The 19369-nt window shown below is 48.4% G+C and overlaps 2 protein-coding genes across 5 annotated transcripts in view; one reads left to right on the plus strand and one right to left on the minus strand.

Annotated features, from left to right (window-relative positions):
* The first annotated feature begins 1558 nt into the window (after nucleotides 1-1558).
* The window catches only part of ADPGK (ADP dependent glucokinase), a 38258-nt gene continuing 20447 nt past the window's right edge, over nucleotides 1559-19369 (plus strand). For 2 of the 4 annotated variants that reach the window (XM_073363114.1, XM_073363115.1), the window contains exon 1: nucleotides 1559-2109. In XM_073363114.1, the coding sequence (XP_073219215.1) occupies nucleotides 1910-2109 (200 nt within the window). In that variant the 5' untranslated portion in view covers nucleotides 1559-1909. Of the gene's footprint in view, nucleotides 2110-16815; nucleotides 18089-19369 lie in introns of all 4 variants that reach the window. The other 2 variants (XM_073363116.1, XM_073363117.1) reach the window with 2 other exon arrangements.
* BBS4 (Bardet-Biedl syndrome 4) overlaps nucleotides 10263-19369 on the minus strand; it is a 127991-nt gene continuing 118884 nt past the window's right edge. The window contains exon 16 of the mRNA XM_073363109.1: nucleotides 10263-10944. Within this exon, the coding sequence (XP_073219210.1) occupies nucleotides 10880-10944 (65 nt within the window). The 3' untranslated portion in view covers nucleotides 10263-10879. The remainder of the gene's footprint in view (nucleotides 10945-19369) is intronic.

Below are 19369 nucleotides of genomic sequence, written 5' to 3' on the forward strand. Positions count from 1 at the left end.
GAAGCATAGGCGGAGTTGACGGGGGAGCATCAGCAGTTGACCTACTGCAGTTAAGACATTGCAGTAAATAGCTCTAAGTATGTCGACTTCAGCTATGCTATTTTTGTAGCTGAAGTTGTGTAACTTGGACCTCCTTTGCTCGCCCCTCCCCTCCCCTCAGTGTAGACCAGGCCTTAGAGGCTCCCAGAGGGTGGTGTGTAATTGTCCCAGAAAGGGTGGGGGCTCAACCTGGTTTTGTGTTGTATTGTTGAAGAGGAACTGCTAGATACTGAACCTGGCCCTTGTTGCTGCCAACTCTGACTGGCAGAAGGGTTACACCTATATTTACCAGTAAAAAACTAGTCTTTCCAAGCCTAGGTATAACTTCCTTTCTTCCACACACTAGCCAGCCACTGACAGTCACCCACTTGCAATTTGTCATCACAAGTATCAAGTTAGTCCATGTTTTTTACATTTCCCATCATTTCTGACATGACTTGTGAATTTTGCCCTTTGTTACAACAGCCACTTCTTGGTAAAAACACACAAATTATTCTTAAATCTATTTTTAAGCCAGTCTCATGACTTTGGGGGGTTGGACTCATGATCTTTGCAGGTGTGCAGTTGGTTATCATGTGAATGAGTGGTTTGGGGTGGGCAAGGGTTCACTGTGGTTTGAGGCATTGTGGCCTGCCCTGATGCCCATGAGACATTACACAAGAGCACACAAGACTAGCCCTAGACCAAATTTGTTAAACCTTTGAGTACGTTATTTTTTATTGCATTTGTATCCCATTTCACGACTTTGATGCATGATTTGCATGTGTGATTTATCCCTGTCATATAAGATGATAAATTTGCATGCTAGTATCTGTAAATCTGTATTTAGTCATGCCACATATAAGCAAATAAAAAAAATTCGTTTTCTCTAAGCTTATAGAAACTTTTTAATTTTACAAATAACTGAAATGTACTAACTCAAGAAACTGAACTGTGCACCAACTTTGGGTGGATCAGTATTACTGTTACAACAAGTGATAGCCTGAGACTGTTAACCTTAGTCCTTCCATTCAAAAGGTTGCTTTTCTCACCTTTGTCCTCGCGAACTGAAGCACAGCATAGATAGTGGTTTAATGGATATCTCTGTCATCTCATTAAATATGTCTTTTATTATTTGCTACTTATACTCTTCAAATCTTAAAACACAAGTACACTTTCATAATTAGACAATAAAACAAAGTTCACAATACTGCAGCTGGACGTGAGTCATCTCACTTCATTCTTTAGATCTCATTGACTGACGGGCACAGCAACCCGAGCCTGGCACCCCCCCAAACCTGGCACCCCAGGTGGTCACCTGCCCCTAAAGCTAGCCCCGAGGGCACAGAGCCAGGCTGCTACTAGAGGCCTGATCCATGTGCACGTCTTGGACTGTCCCTCATCTCCAAAGGAAATTTCTCCCCGGCCCTCCCTCCTGGTGGTATATTCTTGTTCCCCTTCTCTCTATTCCCCTGTTGGTACATGCACGCTGGTTGTCGTATTCCGCGGCCACTGCCGTATTCTAGATGCGCGGCTGCGCAGCCGGAGCCCGTCTGGGGTGACTGGGAAGTTACGTACATACCGGTGGGACGGGTTGCGCTGTTTCTATAGAGCTGGTCGCTATTCCCTAAACTGTTTAAGGCAGGTCGGGGCGCGTCCCGGAGTGGCGTTACGGAAATAGCGTAGGGAGGCCCCGCTGGCCGTCCATTGATTCCTGCTCCTAGGACGTGGCGAGTCCCAGGCAGAGTCGCCTGATCGAGAAGGCAGGTCGCCTCCTGAGGAGACGCTGGGCTGGGGCTAGACCCGCCTGCCGGGGGCCGCCGCGCCCCGAGCCGGACAGCTAGACCCCCGGCCCCGGCCGCTGCTGCCGGGCCGGGCTCGGGACCCCGCCATGTGGCCCCGGGCGGTGTGCGTGGCCCTGCTGGCCCTGGCCGCGGGCTACCTCTTCGTGCGGGAGCCGGAGCTGCCCGGCGCGGCGCTGCGCTACCTGGCCGGCAGCCTGTGGGCCGAGCCGGCCGAGAGCAGCATGGCGGCGGCCTGGGAGGCGCTCATCACTCGGCCCGCCCGGCCGTGGAGCAGAGTGGCCGTGGGGTGAGTCACGCCGGACGGCGCGGTTCCCTTCCCGGGCGGAGTCCTGAGCTGGGCCCTGGGCCCGGGTCCCTGGGGCTGGGCCCTGCCGGCGTCACCCCGCACCTAGTGCCGCGCCCCCCCGGCGCCCAGCTGTTGGCGGCAGGGCCGTGGTCAGGGCTAGCGCCGAGGCGGAGACGCTCTCGCCGGAAGCCGGGGCGACGTGCCGGGCGAGCTTTGCCCATCAGGGCAGACTCTCGCGGGGAGCCAGCCCAGAGGCCGGGCAGCCGCTGTGAAACAGACGCAGGCCTGCTGCGTCGTGTCCTAGTTTGTGCTTTGTCAGCGCGTGGGGCCTATTTCCTCTATCACCGCTCACAGCTGCTACGTTGCAGGACTGCAGACCTGTTAAGAGGTTATCTCAAAATGCAAGCTAAAAATAGAAAATAAAGCTAGAAGTGACACTGGGGCCAGTGTCCATCCCTGGGGCTTACTGTATTAGAAAGTAAACGTGAAGGGCATAGCGTATTACATTTATAATCAAGATTTTCCTGCTTATGGGTGGTTTTTTGGAGAGCTTTATTGAATTTGTTTATCAGAAGTGAAAGTTGTTTGATTTCATCCTGATCTCACAAATTTACATCAGTATTAAACTCTGCGCAAGAGATCTGAAAGGGAATAGACAAGTAGGCTGTAACTCTTGGTCAGGTGTGTTGGCAGAGCTGTGTGAGAGGCCAAGACTGTACAGACTAGTGTCTTTCTGCTTTTAGAGACCACTTGTGCAGAAAGCTTCATGGCTTTTCTATTTTTGATCATATTTGAGAGTATATCTTGGGTATAGTGCAGGCGGATAAGCCATCGGTTTACTTTCCTGTAAAAGGATTATAAAAGTCACAGGACTACTGAGAGATCATTAGATAAAAGGATCTGTAGAATCATATTTATCAGGGGTTGAAAACCCCTCTCGCTGAAAGTGAGTGCAAAACTTGGACATATTAGTGGGCTGAATGGCTGGTTAAGGAGCTACAGGCTCATTCCCTGGAGGTAGGAGGTGAGAGCAGAGAGTAAGGAACATGTGGGGATTAGGATGACAAAGTAGAGCACTGAATGAGATTTTTGTGGAAGCAGGAAGGAAAGAAGTTCAGAGATGGAGGTAAAGAACTTGGTGTAGAGCAGGAAAAAGGAAAATAAGGGATGGAGGGAGAAAGCAAAAGGAAATGGATATAGATGCAAGAAAATGCAAGAAAACTCCCCGCTAATAAAGACGAGAGGGTATAACGAGTTCAGAGGTATTAAATTATGTTTAAATTAGGGCTATTAAGTGATTAATAGTGCAATTAATCAAGATTTAAAACAATAATAGAATACCATTTATTTAAATATTTTTGGACGTTTTCAAATATTGATTTCAATTATAACAATACAAAATGTACAGTGCTCACGTTATTTTTTTATTACAAATATTTGCACTGTAAAAAACAAAATAGTATTTTTCAATTCACTTAAGTACTGTAATGCAATCTCTTTACCATGAAAGTTGAACTTACAAATGTAGAATTATTTTTGAATGCAGTTATTTTTTGTAAATAAAATATAAAACTATAGAGCCTACAAGTCCACTCAGTCCTATTTCTTGTTCAGTCAGTTGCTCAGACAAACAAGTTTGTTTACATTTGCAGGAGATAATGTGGCCCTCTTCTTGTTCACAGCATCACTGAAATTAACAGGTGTTTACATGGCACTTTTGTAGCCAACATCGCAAGATATTTATATGCCAGATGCGCTAAAGATTCGTATGCCCCTTCATGCTTCAACCACTACTCCAGAGGACATGTGTCCATGCTGATGATGGGTTCTGCTCAATAACAATCCAAAGTAGTGCGGACCGAATGCATATTCATTTTCATCATCTGAGTGAGATGCCACTAGCAGAAGGTTGATTTTCTTTTTTGGTGGTTCGGGTTCTGTAGTTTCCGCATCCGTGTGTTGTTCTTCAGAAAGCATGCTCCACACCTCATCCCTCTCAGATTTTGGAAGGCACTTCAGATTCTTAAATCTTGGGTCGAGTGCTGTAGCTATCTTTAGAAATCTCACTTTGGTACCTCCTTTGCATTTTGTCAAATCTGCAGTGAAAGTGTACTTAAAATGAACAACATGTGCCGAGTCATCATCTGAGACTACTATAACATGAAATATATGGCAGAATGCGGGTAAAATAGAGCCGGAGACATACAATTCTCCCCCTAGGAGTTCAGTCACAAATTTAATTAACGCCCTATTTTTTCAATAAGTGTCATCAGCATGGAAGCATGTCCTCTGGAATGGTGGCTGAAGCATGAAGGGGCATACGAATGTTTAGCATATCTGGCATGTAAATACTGTACCTATCAATGCCGGCTGCAAAAGTTACATGCAAATGCCTGTTCTCACTTTCTGGTGACATTGTGAATGCAATGGGAAGCTGTTTCTCCCATAAATGTAAACAAACTTGTTCGTCTGAGCAATTGGCTGAATGAGAAGTAGGACTGAGTGGACTTGTAGGCTCTAAAGTTTTGCATAGTTTTGTTTGTGAGTGCAGTTATGTAACAAAAAAATTTCTACATTTGTAAGTTGCACTTTCACAATAAAGAGATTGCACTACTGTACTTATGAGGTGAATTAAAAATACTGTTATTTTTACAGAGCAAATATTTGTAATAAAAATAAAAAATGAGTAGTATACACTTTGTATTCTGTGTTGTAATTGAAATAAATATATTTGAAATCATCCAAAAATATTTAATAAATTTCAGTTGGTATTCTGTTGTTTAACAGTGAGATTAAAACTGCGATGAATCATGATTAATTTTTTTCAGTTAATCACATGGGTTATCTGCGGTTAATTTACAGCTCTAGTTTAAATAATCAAGTTAAAAGCTCACTGTACAGTACGTGTTTGACTCACCAGACCATGAACCCCCTTGTTGCTGGGTGTGGCATAGCATACTGTCCTCCTTAGGCACCCCCTGTTGACAGCCGCTTTGGCCACATAGTGGTTAGCTTCTTCATGTGACTCAGCCCTTTGGCCTGGTAACATAGAGTCCCACCCCTTCTGGGATATACCAGTAGTCCAGCAAACAGTAGTCCATCCACCTTGTGTTGGGCCTTTAGTCCAACTGTGGACTCACTAGTCCTTACCGCATATACAAAACAGAGTTTTAGTAGTCCATACCCCTTAGAGGGCTGGTAGAGGATCCCAGGTCCTCTCTCTCCCCTGGATTCCAGTCTAGGGACCCTTTAATAAGCAATCAAAGCCAGACAAAAAAGATTCCCTTGCTGGCTCCCTGGATCACTTCCTATCTTAGGCCTTTGTCAGAGCCTCTTCCAGGGCTCCGAGTGTATCAGCTCCACTGTAAGCTTCTTCCACAGGCTCACTGCAGAGCTTCTTAGTACTTTATTCCACCTAGCTGGTTCTGCTGCTGCTGGAGAGTTTTTACTCCCCTAGAAGGGCAGGCCCTGGCTCCACAGGGCCCTTTCAGACTTCCACCACCATCAGTACAGAGAATTCTTGGCAGACTCACTTCCCTTCCCAACTACCTGGGGCTTCCTGTTCCAGGCCAGCCTGTCTGCCTTCCAGGAGGCTCTGTATGCTAGCAGTCCAACTCAGCTTCATGATTGTAGCCAGCCTTCTATCACTGAGAGCCTGCTCTCCTTCTCATCAGCCCCCAGCTGAGCTGCATTGTTCAGCTCTTTTAACTCCTCCCTCCAGGCTTGATACCTACTGGAGGTGTAACAGCAGGGTGGTGAGGCTGATTGAGCCCACAGGCTCTCATTAACTCTTTCCAGAAATCAATAGGTGGGTTTGGTATGCCCCATCAGACTGACTGATGAAATTGCAACTCAGGGCTTGTCTACACTAGTGCTTTAAAGCACTCAGACTTGTTGGCTCGGGGTGTTAAAAATCACCCCCCTGAGCGCAGCAAGTCTGAGCGCTTTAAAGCGCTAGCTAGTATAGACAGGCTCTGAGCGCTGGGAGCAAGTGGAGGTGGATTACCAGAAGCGCTGGGAGAGTTTCCAGTGTATCCATGTCCCAAATCAATACTTGATTCTACTTCCTTTACATTTCAGGGCATGACAGCACAATTAGACCTTGGCTAGTTGACTAATCCTCAAGTATGAAGTAATTTCTTTTCTAACCCTAAATTATTATTTTGTGGCTGGTGTTAAAACAGTTGGGCAGGGTACAGCTTGGTGATTTGAAATTGTATCAGAATGAAACTTTTCACAATGATGCAGATATTCCCTAAAAATAGTAAAATAGTTGACGTTGACAAATACAGTGTGAGGTTATTTTTGGTGTCTGATTTTTTTTTTTTTTTGCCATGCTTAGAGTGGAAGAAAACATCATTTTATAAACCACTTAGTTCTCAGTTTGAGTCTGCTTTAAAGAGGCTGATCTATTGATGCATACACTGAACACCTGTGGCCTCAAATTTAATAGTGCTCAGACTATACAGAGGCATTAATGTTAAGGGAGTACATTAACAGCATGGAGGGTGTGGTAGAGAAATGGGGTGGGAGGCAGAAGGAAGATATCTGGAAAATTATTAGAGGTGTAGGAGCAGCTCTCACTTCAAACAACATAACTGGTTCATGTCCTTATTGCATTGTTAATGGTATAGTAAAACACCAGGCTGCTGACCTTTGCTCCGGTGGCTTTGACGTAGAAATGTTGGTTGATCTTACTGTTTCTTCATTTCCACCCGCCCATTGTGTGTGAGGACTGTAGCTTCTATCGTATATAAGCTCATTGCAGGATACAGAGGAAAGGTTTCTGATAGTTCACAAAGTATTTCAGCTCATACTCTGAGAACTCGCCAGGCCTTTAATGTCCTTTAGTTTGTGTCTTGCCTGATTTGCACTGCCCACAAGCGAATGCAGCAAGAAAGGTCACTGAGATGGCGCAGTGCTTAGTGAGTCTGCCTACCACTTTTATCCTTCTCATTCTTGACTGAAAGTGCATGTGTAGGAGCTCAGGTATCCAGGTAATTAGGGCCATGTAAGAACATAGTGTAAACTGAATGTGCTGCAATAGCTGTGTGGATGGCTAGAAATCCTGGTATGGGGAAATGATGTGATTGAAAGCTGCGTTCAGAGAGATGCTAGTATAGTAATTGTTGAACTTGCCCCAGTAATTATGTCCTTCCTTGGTATCTGAGAAATGCTGACAAACATAATGAATAAAAATGTTCACATAAACATTCCTTAAAATATGCCAGTGATCTATGCAAGGCTCTTCTCAAGGGCTGGAACCATCGTGGGGGTAGAATGTGTGTTCCCTCAGCCCAGCAACCCATTCTGGCCAGTCAGAGGTGTAACACTGATCATGCTGGCAGCAGTCTGGAGAAGTGGGCACTGTGTTGTGTGTAGTTTTTTGTTTTCCATATTTTTCCAGGCCTTTGAGATGAAGCTGGGCAACGGGGGCAGGAGAACCTTAAACAAATGGGAAAGAGTGAAAAAAAAGAAAAGAAACCTAAGGTTGTGGGGCTGGTAGAGGAGTCAACAGAACCAAAAGTTCAGGAGAGAGACCTTGGGGAATGGGAAGCAAATTGTTTAATTTTAGGGTGGAGATTGTATTTGCATGACTTTCAGTTAATAATCAGTTTAATGGTACTTCTCCAGTTCCCTTTAAACCTCCCCCACCCCCTTGAAAAGTGTGACCATGGGTGCGTCTGGATTTTTCTTTTTCACCTTCCCCACCCTATAGAAAACAACGAAAAACAAATCCCAGAGTGGCAACTATCCTTGAATTTGGGTGTTAATCTTTGGTGGTACCATGCACTGTCTTACCAAGAGTGACAGATTTGTAACTACGAATCTTACGGTTGTCTACACTTAAAATGCTACAACAGCACAGCTGCACTGCTGTAGTGCTTCAGTGTTGACACTTTCTATGCCAATGGGAGGGAATTCTTCTGTTGACCGAGTGCTCTCTACACGGGGACTTAGGCCTTGTCGAAAATACAACTTTACAGCTCTGCAACTTTCTCGCTCAGGGGTGTGGAAAAACACCCCCCATAGCACTGCAAGTTTCAGCGCTGTAAAGTGCCAGTGTAGACAGTGCACCACCGCTGGGAGCTACGCCCCTCGTGGAGGTGGCTTTTTTATAGCTCTGGGAGAGCTCTCTCCCACCACTGGTGCTGCAACTACGCAGCCATGTTAAAGCACTGCCGCATTAAGTCGGTGGAGTGCATCCACAATACCGAGGCTAGTGTTGACTTTCGGAGCGTTGCACTGTGGGTAGCTATCCCACAGTTCCCGCAGTCTCCACCGTCCACTGGAATTCTGGATTGAGCGCCCAATGCCTGATGGGGCAAAAACATTGTCGCAAGTGGTTTTGGGTACATGTCGTCCCTCCCTCCATGAAAGCAACAGCAGACAATCGTTTTGCACCTTTTTTCTGTGCGGGTGCCATACTGATTTCAGCAGATGGTACAGTAGGACTGCTAACTCTCGTCATCAAACAACGGCTTCCACTGTCACTCTGCTCTCCTGCTCTGGTAACAGACAGTGCAGTAGGTCGGAAAAACTGGTCTTCCGACCACCGCATCTGCTGCCACTCTGCTCTCCTGGTGGTCTCGCAGGTCCTCTATCTGACCGTCGTCATCCGCCGCTTCTGCTGCAACTCTGCTCTCCTGCTCTTGTCTCACCATACCACGGTAAGCATGCTGTCTGCTCAGCTGTTGTGTCCTGGCAGCAGACAGTGCAATAGGTGTGCAAAACTGGTCATCCAACCTCCGCTTCCGCTGCAACTCTGCTCTCCTGCTGTCCTGCCGCTGCCATACCATGACAAGCATGGAGCCCGCTCAGATCACCAACGCAGTTATGAGCATTGTAAACACCTCGTGCATTATCATGCAGTATATGCAGAACCAGAATCTGCAAAAGGAGGCAATGGCAGCGTGGTAACGAGAGTGATGAGGACATGGACCCAGACTTCTCTCAAAGCACGGACCCTGACAATTTGGACATCATGGTGGTAATGGGGCAGGTTCATGCCGTGGAATGCCAATTCTGGGCCTGGGAAACAAGCACAAACTGGTGGGACCGCATAGTGTTGCAGGTCTGGGATGATTCCCAGTGGCTGCGAAACTTTCGCATGCGTAAGGACACTTTCATGGAACTTTGTGACTTTGTATTCCCCTGCCCTGAAGTGCAAGAATACCAAGATGAGAGCAGCCCTCACAGTTCAGAAGTGAGTGGCGAGAGCCCTCTGGAAGGTTGCAACACCAGACAGCTACCGGTCAGTCGGGAATCAATTTGGAGTGGGCAAATCTACTGTGGGGGCTGCTGTGATCCAATTAGCCAATGCAATCACTGAGCTGCTGCTATTAAGGTTAGTGACTCTGGGAAATGTGCAAGTCATAGTGGATGGGATTCCCTAACTATGGTGGGGCAATAGACGGAATGCATATCCCTATCTTGGGACCAGAGGACCAAGGCAGCCAGTACATAAGCCGAAAGGGGTACTTTTCAGTGGTGGTGCAAGCACTGGTGGATCACAAAGGACATTTCACCAACATCAACATGGGATGGCCGTGAAAGGTAGATGACCCTCGCATCTTCAGGAACTCTGGTCTGTCTGAAGAGCTGCAACAAGGGACTTACTTTCTAGACCAGAAAATAACCATTGGGGATGTTGAAATGCCTGTAGTTATCCTTGGGGACCCAGCCTACCCCTTAATGCCATGGCTCATGAAGCCATACACAGGCACCCTTGACAGTAGTCAGGAGCTATTCAGCTGTAGGCTGAGCAAGTGCAGAATGGTGGTAGAATGTGCATTTGGACATTTAAAATCGCGCTGGCGCAGTTTACTAACTTGGTTAGACCTCAGCGAAACCAATATTCCCATTGTTATTACTGCTTGCTGTGTGCTCCACAATATCTGTGAGAGTAAGAGGGAGACAATTATGGTGGGGTGGGAGGTTGAGGCAAATCGCCTGGCTGCTGATTACATGCAGCCAGACACCAGGGCGGTTAGAAGAGCACAGCAGGGTGCGCTGTGCATTAGGGAAGCTTTGAAAACCAGTTTCATGGCTGGCCAGGCTACGGTGTCACAGTTCTGTTTGTTTCTCCTTGATGAAAACCCACCCCCTTGGTTCACTCTACTTCCCTGTAAGTCAACCGCCCTTCCCTCCCCTCCCCCCTTCGATCATCACTTGCAGAGGCAATAAAGTCATTGTTGTTTCAAATTCATGCATTCTTTATTAATTCGTCACACAAATAGGGGGATAACTGCCAAGGTAGCCCGGGACGGGTAGGGAAGGAGGGAAGCACCGGGTGGGGTGGGGAAGGAGGGAAGGACAAGGCCACATTGCACTTCAAAACTTATTGAATGCCAGCCTTATGTTGCTTGGGCAGTCCTCTGGGGTGGAGTGGTTGGGTACTCGGAGCCCCCGCCCCCGTGTTCTTGGGCATCTGGGTGAGGAGGCTATGGAACTTGGGGAGGAGGGCGGTTGGTTACACAGGGGCTGCAGTGGCAGTCTGTGCCTTCCCTGCACCTCAACCATACGCCGGAGCATATCTGTTTGATCCTCCAGTACCCTCAGCATTGCATTCTGCCTCCTCTCATCACGCTGCCGCCACCTCTCCTGTTGCTTCAGCCATCTATCCTCTTGCACGCCCCTCCTGTCCTTGCGTTCATTTTGTGCTTTCCTGGACTCTGATGTCTGCCTCTATGCATTCTGCTGGGCTCTTTCAATGCGGGAGGACTGCATGAGCTCAGAGAACATTTCATTGCGAGTGTGTTTTTTTTTTTCACCTTCTTATCTGCGCTAGCCTCTGGGGTGGAGATGATAGTGGCAGCATTGAAACATTTGCAGCTGAGGGAGGAAAAAAGGGAGAGTAGTATTTAAAAAGACACATTGGCCATTTAAAACAAGGGGCTGATTTTTTGGGTTAAGGTTGTAGCACAAACCCAACTAACCCCCCCCCACACACACACCCAATTCTCTGGGATGAGCACTTCACCCCTCCCCCCACCACGTGGCTTACATCGGAGGTGATTTCTTTTCAGCCACAGGCAAACAGCCCAGCAGGAACGGCCACTGAATGTCTCCTTAATAAAATTCCCCTATTTCAACCAGGTGAGGAGGAGGGAGTTGTTGGGAACACTGGGGCATGGCCACTAGGTAACTCGAGGGGATGGAAGACCACGAGTGTCGATGAAGCCCCCTCGCACTAGGCCCCGGTGTCCTTGGCCCCCCCCCTCCTGCCTGGAGGCACTCGCAGCAGCTCTGCATGCTAGGCCCAAGTGTCCTTCCCCCCCCCCCCCCCCCCGCCTGGAGGCACACACAGCAGTTATGCTGAGAATCTGCAACAGTATGTTGCAGAGTCAGACTGCCTGAAACTAAGCAAGGCCAAATAGGGGAGATATGGAAGAACAATGCTGAATAAAGCAGCTTTATGTATAGTTTAACAAATGATACAGAGAATCAGGGAACTAGCTGGGAACTGGATTGGCTGGCTATATGGATACTTGGAGCAGCTTGCTATTGGATAAGTATGCTGGGAAAAAGGATGTATAAAAGCCTGTGTAACTTCCTGCTCTGTTGTACAGGATTTGAGATTCAAATCTCCCTGTACCTTTTTGAAGCTTCAAATAAACTTTTCTGCTTCTCCACCCCGTTGTGATTATTGGGTGTAGCACACCGGGTAATGAACCAACTCAAGCTGTTGTTCAGCCTCTCGGCACTGGGTGCCGGTAACAGCTTTTGGCGTCCCTGGGTGGGCTCGAGGCTGCAATTTAGCCTTGCCCGGACCCCTCCTGGAGGTCGAGGATTGCGGCGAGAACCGACGCCCAGCGCGCACCGGTGAGTTCATCGGGGGCCTCGGAGGAGACGCGATTTGATCGACCCCAGAGGGCACAACGGTGCAACGCACTCATATAGTGGAGAAGCAGTTGTGGACGGCGGTGAAGAACCGGTCCCTTAGACGTGGGGGAGGAGCAGCTGCAGGACAGCGGTGAAGAACCGGTTCCTTGGATAAGGTAGGAACCTTTTAAAATCCGGATTATATGCTCTGTTGGAACCTGGGGACGCCCAGAGTTACCCTGTAGGTATGGGACAGGGACAGAGCTCAGGGGTTAGGGCACGGTGTACGCCCCTAGAGTGCATTCTAGCAAACTGGAAGGTATTTGGTGCGGATCCGATGACTAAGAGCCAATTAAAATGATTCTGTACAGTTGACTGGCCTCAATATCAACTAGAGGACCAGGAGTGGTGGCCACCAGGAGGGTCAATTAATTACAACACGATCCTTCAGTTACTCCTGTTCTGTCAGAGAACAAGGAAATGGAATGAACATATGTATGCGCATTTGTTTCAGACTTTATGTACTCGACCAGATATTTTACAGCGCTGTAATCTGACTCCAACTGGTTCGGTAGCAGCTAATGTTAGTCCCCAGACCCCCACCCCCACTGTAATGGCAGAGCCGGTGTCCCCTTCGGCCCCTACACCCACACCTTGTAAGTCCCCAATGGTTGGCCTATACCCCTTAATCACCGAAACTAAAGTCGCCCGGTCTGGATCAGACAGGCGTCCTGCCACAACTATGCAGGTTTATACTCATGTGCCCTTTAATCCTGTGGATTTGGCTGCTTTCAAAGCACAGGCAGGATAGTTTTCCACCAACCCAAGCAGGTTTATATCAGTCTTTGAGGGGTGCCTCAGTAGTCACAAGCCGGACTGGGACGATTGTAACGTCCTCCTGCGAACCCTATTGTCTGAGGTTGAAAGACAACAGGTTGTGTCCAAGGCAAGGGAGGAGGCACAGAGACGGTACGACCGGGATCGTATTAATGTCCCTGACCCGGATGCACAAGTCCCCCGAGCAGACCCCAGGTGGGATCCAAATGATCATGGGGATATGACCCGCCTTACCTCCTATAAGGAGTTGCTTTTACATGGACTCCGTCACTCGGCTGTCCGACATAAAAATTGGGCAAAGCCATATGAAGTAATGCAGGATTTAAAAGAAAGCCCAGGGGCCTTTCTACAGCGTATTCGGGACACCATTCGACAGAACACTAATGCAGACCCCGATGATCAGGCAACTGAGTCAATTATTAAGGGAATTTTTACGAGCAGAGCAGCCCCTGCTATTAAGAGAAAGTTACAGAAAAAGGAGGATTTAATGGGTATGACCATGGCACAAATTTTAGAGACTGCAAACCGAGCTTATAGTCTGAGAGAGACAGAGAAGGAGAGAAAGCAAGTGAGATTGATGGTAACAGCGGTACAGGCCGGCACTAAGAGAAGTGGCCGGGGAGGAAGGGGCCGTGGACACAACTGTCCGGGCCTGCAGGAGAGACGACTGGGTCGCAACCAGTGTGCCCTGTGTCAACAGGAGGGACACTGGAAAAATGAGTGCCCAAAGAGGAAAGAAAAGGGGGGTGCCCCTATGATGGCGATGGTGGAGCAGGAATAGGGGTGTCAGGGGAGATGGACCACCCTACCCCCGGAACCCCGAGTAAAGATGCGGGTGGGAAGCTCAGAAATAGATTTTTTAGTGGACTCTGGAGCGGCCCGAATTGCCGTAAATCAGCCTCTTCAGTTGCCAGTAGCAGATTCCCTTACTGTGGTGGGAGCCACAGGCAGGGACACCAAGTGCCCAGTGTATGCCCCAGCGGAATGTGCTTTGGGAGACAGGACTATATCCCACAAGCTGGTATACCTCCCTGAGTGTCCAACACCTCTGCTGGGACGGGATCTACTTTGTCGCCTCGGTGCCACCCTGCATTTTACTGAGGACGAAATAACCCTTACCTTACCCCCTGAGAATGCCTGGATCATGACCCTTGCAGTTGAGCCCTCAGCCATGCAAGCCCCAGAATGGAGTCCGTGGGAAGACCAGGTGTACCCCCTCGTGTGGGCATCAGGGATTTCAGGAAAGGCCACCCACCAGACCCCTATTACTATTCAGCTCATACCAGGGAAAGGCCCAGTGCAAGTAAAACAGTATCCAATCAAGAGGGAAGCCAGAGAAGGTTTACAGGAAACTATAGATCGATTCCTAATGTATGGTATTCTCCGGGAATGTCAGTCAGCCTGGAACACTCCCATTCTACCCGTACAGAAGCCTGATGGCACGTATCGGCTGGTACAGGACCTAAGGGCAGTCAATGAACGGGTTAAGACTCTGCACCCTCTTGTCCCTAACCCGTACACCTTATTGGCTTCTATAGGGGGACAGTATACCCATTTTTCAGTCCTTGATCTAAAAGATGCTTTCTTTACCATCCCAGTTGCCACCCCATCACAGGAGATCTTCTCCTTCGAGTGGGAGGACCGAAAAAGGGTTAAAAAGCAACTTTGCTGGACAGTGTTGGCCCAGGGATTTAAAAACTCTCCCACCCTTTTTGGCCAGGCTCTGGCCAGGGACCTACAGGAGTGGGATAATGAGGAGGCTCTCCTTCTGCAGTATGTAGATGATTTGTTAATTGCCACTGTGGGCCAAAAACCCTGCCTTAAAGCCACCGTGAGCCTCCTGAATTTTATTGGACTCCGGGGATATCGTGTAGCACGGAGTAAGGCTCAAATTGCCCTCCCAGAGGTACGGTACCTCGGGTTTCACATACGGCAAGGGGAGCGTCAGCTTTCAAGCGAAAGAAAGGAAGCTATCTGTCAAGTTCCTACCCCAAGTAACCGTAAGCGGCTCAGGGCATTTCTGGGTATGGCAGGCTTTTGCAGGATATGGATCCCAGAGTTTGGACTGTGGGCTAAACCCCTGTACGACTGTGTAAAAGGAGCAGATCATGACCCCTTCTATTGAACCCCAGAGGCTGACAGGGCATTTAAAATCCTAAAAAGAAAATTGATGGAAGCCCCGGCTCTGGGCCTGCCAGATCTCTCTAAGCCGTTTCAGTTGTATGTACATGAACGAGGGGGGGTGGCCCTAGGAGTGCTTACACAGCTGTTAGGAGCATGGAAGTGTCCTGTGGCTTATTTTTCTAAGCAATTGGATCAGGTTGCAAAGGGTTGGCCGGCATGTTTACGGGCGGTCGCAGCTACTGCCCTATTGCTTGAGGAAGCTGAGAAGCTAACATTGGGAGGGGTTATGCAAATCTATACTCCCCATATGGTCCGAGCCTTATTAGATGCAAAGGGAGGGCTTTGGCTCACCCAGGCTCCGATTGCTCGGTACCAGGCTAAGCTGTTAGAGAACTCTGAAGTCACCCTACAGCCTTGCCCCTCCCTTAACCCAGCCACTCTCTTGCCAGAAACAGAGGAACAGAAACATGACTGTTTAGAGATCATAGATGTCCAGTACTCCAGCCGTCCGGATTTAAAGGATGTACCTCTCCCAAATGCAGATTATGAGTGGTACACTGATGGTAGCAGTACTGTAATAGATGGGCAAAGGAGGGCGGGTTATGCTGTTGTGACCCTCCATGACACTGTGGAAGCTGAAGGTTTGCCTGCTGGGACCTCTGCCCAGCTTGCCGAACTAATAGCCCTGACCCGTGCACTTGAACTGTCAAAAGGAAAGCGGGTCAACATTTTTACTGATTCAAAGTATGCTTTTGGTGTGCTGCATGCTCATGCTGGCCTATGGAAGCAAAGGGGAATGCTGACAGCCCAAGGCTCCCCAATCAAGTACGGGCCCCAAATCCTCCGGCTCCTAGAAGCCATACAACTCCCCTCGGAAGTGACGGTGGTACACTGTAAAGCCCATCAAAGGGAGGATCAAGATGTGGCCAGAGGTAACGCCCGGGCAGATAGAGAGGCTAAGCATGCTGCCACCCTGCCATCCCCTCAGGCTGAAAACGCCCATATACATGCCCTTATCCCATCAGTAGGGGAGCTTCCAACCCCTCAGTACTCTGGGGGGGAGAGACAGCTAACTGACAAACTCGGTCTCCGGGAAAAGGAGGGATGGCTCCATTCCCCAGAAGGGAAGGTCCTCTTACCAAAGGGCCTAATCCAGCCAGTGCTGCAGAAACTACATCAAACCACTCATGCTGGCAGGGAAACACTTATCCAGCTAATGGGAAAATACTTTATCACTTCCGGACTCCGACCCCTGGCTGCCCAGGTACAAGCAGACTGCTTAGTCTGCCAAAAGAATAACCCCCGACCGGGACATCCTGTGCCACCAGCTGCCCTAGAACCCACTCCGGGCCCCGGACAAGTGTGGCAAATAGACTTCACTGAGTTTCCCCGGACCCAAGGGTTCAAATATCTCCTTGTCATAGTGGATCGGTTCAGCGGATGGCCAGAAGCCTTCCCATGCCGTAACTGCACTGCCAGGACAGTGGCCCTCAAGTTTGTTAAGGAGCTCATTCCTCGCTTTGGACTCCCCCTGTGGATGGAATCTGACAATGGGACACACTTCACGTCAAAAATCATTCAAAGCATCTCACATGCCTTACAGATCCCCTGGAAACTCCATACGCCCTGGAGACCGCAAGCCAGTGGTGTAGTGAAGCGTACCAATCAGACCCTTAAACGGCATCTCTCAAAAGTGTGCCAAGAAGCCTCACTGCGATGGCCTGATGCTTTGCCCCTCGTCCTACTCCGTATCCGCGTTCTCCCAAAGGGTAGATTAGGGCTCAGTCCCTTTGAAATTATGTTTGAAAGGGCATGGCCCATGAATGGCACCCCGGTTCTGTCAGGGGAATGGGAGTTGGGTAATGTTTTTTTGTCACAGTATATGTGTTCCCTGTCTGCTGTTCTCTTGTCTCTTCACAGGTATACCAAGGATTCCCAGCCTCTCCCCTTGGACTCTCCCGTTCACTCCTTACAGCCCGGTGACTCTGTGCTTGTTCGCACCTGGAAAGACGAGCCTCTCCAGGAAAAGTGGAAAGGACCCTATACCGTCCTGCTGGTCTCCCACACAGCGGCAAAGATCGAGGGACACAAGAACTGGATCCATCACTCTCATCTGAAGGCAGTACCTGCCCCCTCGTCAGCAGAACAGTGGACTGTCCAACCTGCTGACTCCTCATCTAGTGACGATCTCGGGCTAAAGCTACTGTTTAAAAGACACAAATAGCGGGCTGGGGTTTGTCGTCTTGGCTTGGTGGTTTATTTAGCCTGCTATTGAAATTTCTCTTTCCTGTATTGCTTGTATTACTGGTATTATGCTGTGCGGTATCATGTGTCAGGGCCCTTTTGCAAAAGTTAATAAGTCATTCTCTTCAGAGCTATCACAAAGTGCTTATGCAAAGTCATATTGTAAAAAATAAGTAGCCCAAGTGAGAAAACTCAGAGCCAAGGCTGTTGAGTGTTCTCAAAGGGGGGAGTTGTTGGGGTATGCTGGGAAAAAGGATGTATAAAAGCCTGTGTAACTTCCTGCTCTGTTGTACAGGATTTGAGATTCAAATCTCCCTGTACCTTTTTGAAGCTTCAAATAAACTTTTCTGCTTCTCCACCCCGTTGTGATTATTGGGTGTAGCACACCGGGTAACGAACCAACTCAAGCTGTTGTTCAGCCTCTCGGCACTGGGTGTCGGTAACACCATGAATGATATCACTCTCCTGAAGATAACACAGAGAGATAAAGAACAGATGTTGCTTGAATGCCAACAAACACCAGGATCATACGCTGCTATGCTTTCTTATGCAATGATTCTAGACTACATGCTACTGGCCTGCCATGGTAAAGTGTCCTACCATGGAGGACGGAATAAGGCTACCCTCCCCAGAAACCTTTTGCAAAGGCTTTGGGAGTATCTCCAGGAGAGCTTCATTGAGATGTCCCTGGAGGATTTCCGCTCCATCCCCAGACATGTTAACAGACTTTTCCAGTAGCTATACTGGCCGCAAATGTATCCCAAGTCTTCAGGGCAAATTAATCATTAAACACGCTTGCTTTTAAACCATCTATTATATTTACAAAGGTACACTCAACAGAGGTGCCTTTTCTGCCTTCAAGGTCCTGGAGCCCGAGTTGAGAGGGTACTGTCTCCAGGGTGATCAACAGTTCCTGGCTGTCGGGGAGAATGGTTTCTCCACTTGCCTGGTATGCGCTATTTTCAACCTCCTCCTCCTCCTCATGCCCAAAATCCTCATCCCTGTTGCGTGAGACTCCCTTGCAGGAGTCCACGAACAGGAGTGGAGTAGTTGTAGGGGCACCCCTTAGAATTGCATGAAGCTCATCATAGAAGCGGCATGTCTGCGGGTCTGACCCCGAGCGGGCATTTGTGTCTCTGGTTTTTTTGGTAGGCTTGCCTGAGCTCCGTAAGTTTCACGTGGCACTGCTGCGGGTCCCTGTTATAGCCTCTGTCCTTCATGGCCTTGGAGATTTTTTTTCAAATATTTTGGCATTTCGTCTTTTGGAACAGAGTTCTGATAGCACGGATTCTTCTCCCCATACAGTGATCAGGTCCAGTATCTCCCATTCAGTCCATGCTGGTGCTCTTTTGCAATTCTGGGACCCCATAGTCAACTCTGCTGATGAGATCTGCACAGTCACCTGTGCTGATCAGCTTGCCACGCTGGCCAAACAGGAAATGAAATTCAAAAGTTCGCGGGGCTTTTCCTTCTACCTGGCCAGTGCATCGGAGTTGAGAGTGCTGTCCAGTGGAGCTCTCTGGGATAGCTCTCAGCAGCCAATACTGTCAAATTGTGTCCACGCTACCCCAAATTCGATCCAGTGATGTCGATTTAAGCGCTAATCCCCTCGGGAAGGAATACAGAAATTGATTTTAAGAGCCCACTAAGTCGACAAAAATGGCTTCGTCGTGTGGACGGGTATAGGGTTAAATTGATCTAATGCTGCTAAATTCAACCTAAACTCATAGTATAGACCAGGGCTGGGTGTTACTGCTGATCTCCTGAGCCATCTAGTCTCCCTTACAGATGTATTTTGGAATACTCATTTTTAAAATGAAGGTTTTGTATTTCTAGGTATGAGTATACGTAAGTATAAGCACTGTTACTGATTCTGTTCAGGCTCTTGCACCATCATCGCCACAGTATCAGAGTGCCTTTTAGAATGGCAGAATTCTCTGGGGCTATAAACAAGTGCCTGCTCCATGCTTACATGTCAGACATTTTGCATACGTATGCTCGTCCATCTGTATGCACCATTGAGATCTTCATATCCCAAATAGATTTTCTCACGTGTAGCAGAGAGTTGACTGACTTCTTTGGGGGTTGGAACTGTGAGCAAATATAAAATGGTAAAACCAGGGTCAGAATGGAAGACCAGTGTCCTCAACGCTCCTGAGAAGTAAGAAACGTTCCTTTATTCTACACTGGAATGTGATAAAGAGGGAAAGTCTTTATCAGACAGAACCCA

This window comes from Lepidochelys kempii, chromosome 10, assembly GCF_965140265.1.
Source record: "Lepidochelys kempii isolate rLepKem1 chromosome 10, rLepKem1.hap2, whole genome shotgun sequence".
In the NCBI taxonomy this organism is placed as follows: Eukaryota; Metazoa; Chordata; order Testudines; family Cheloniidae; genus Lepidochelys; species Lepidochelys kempii.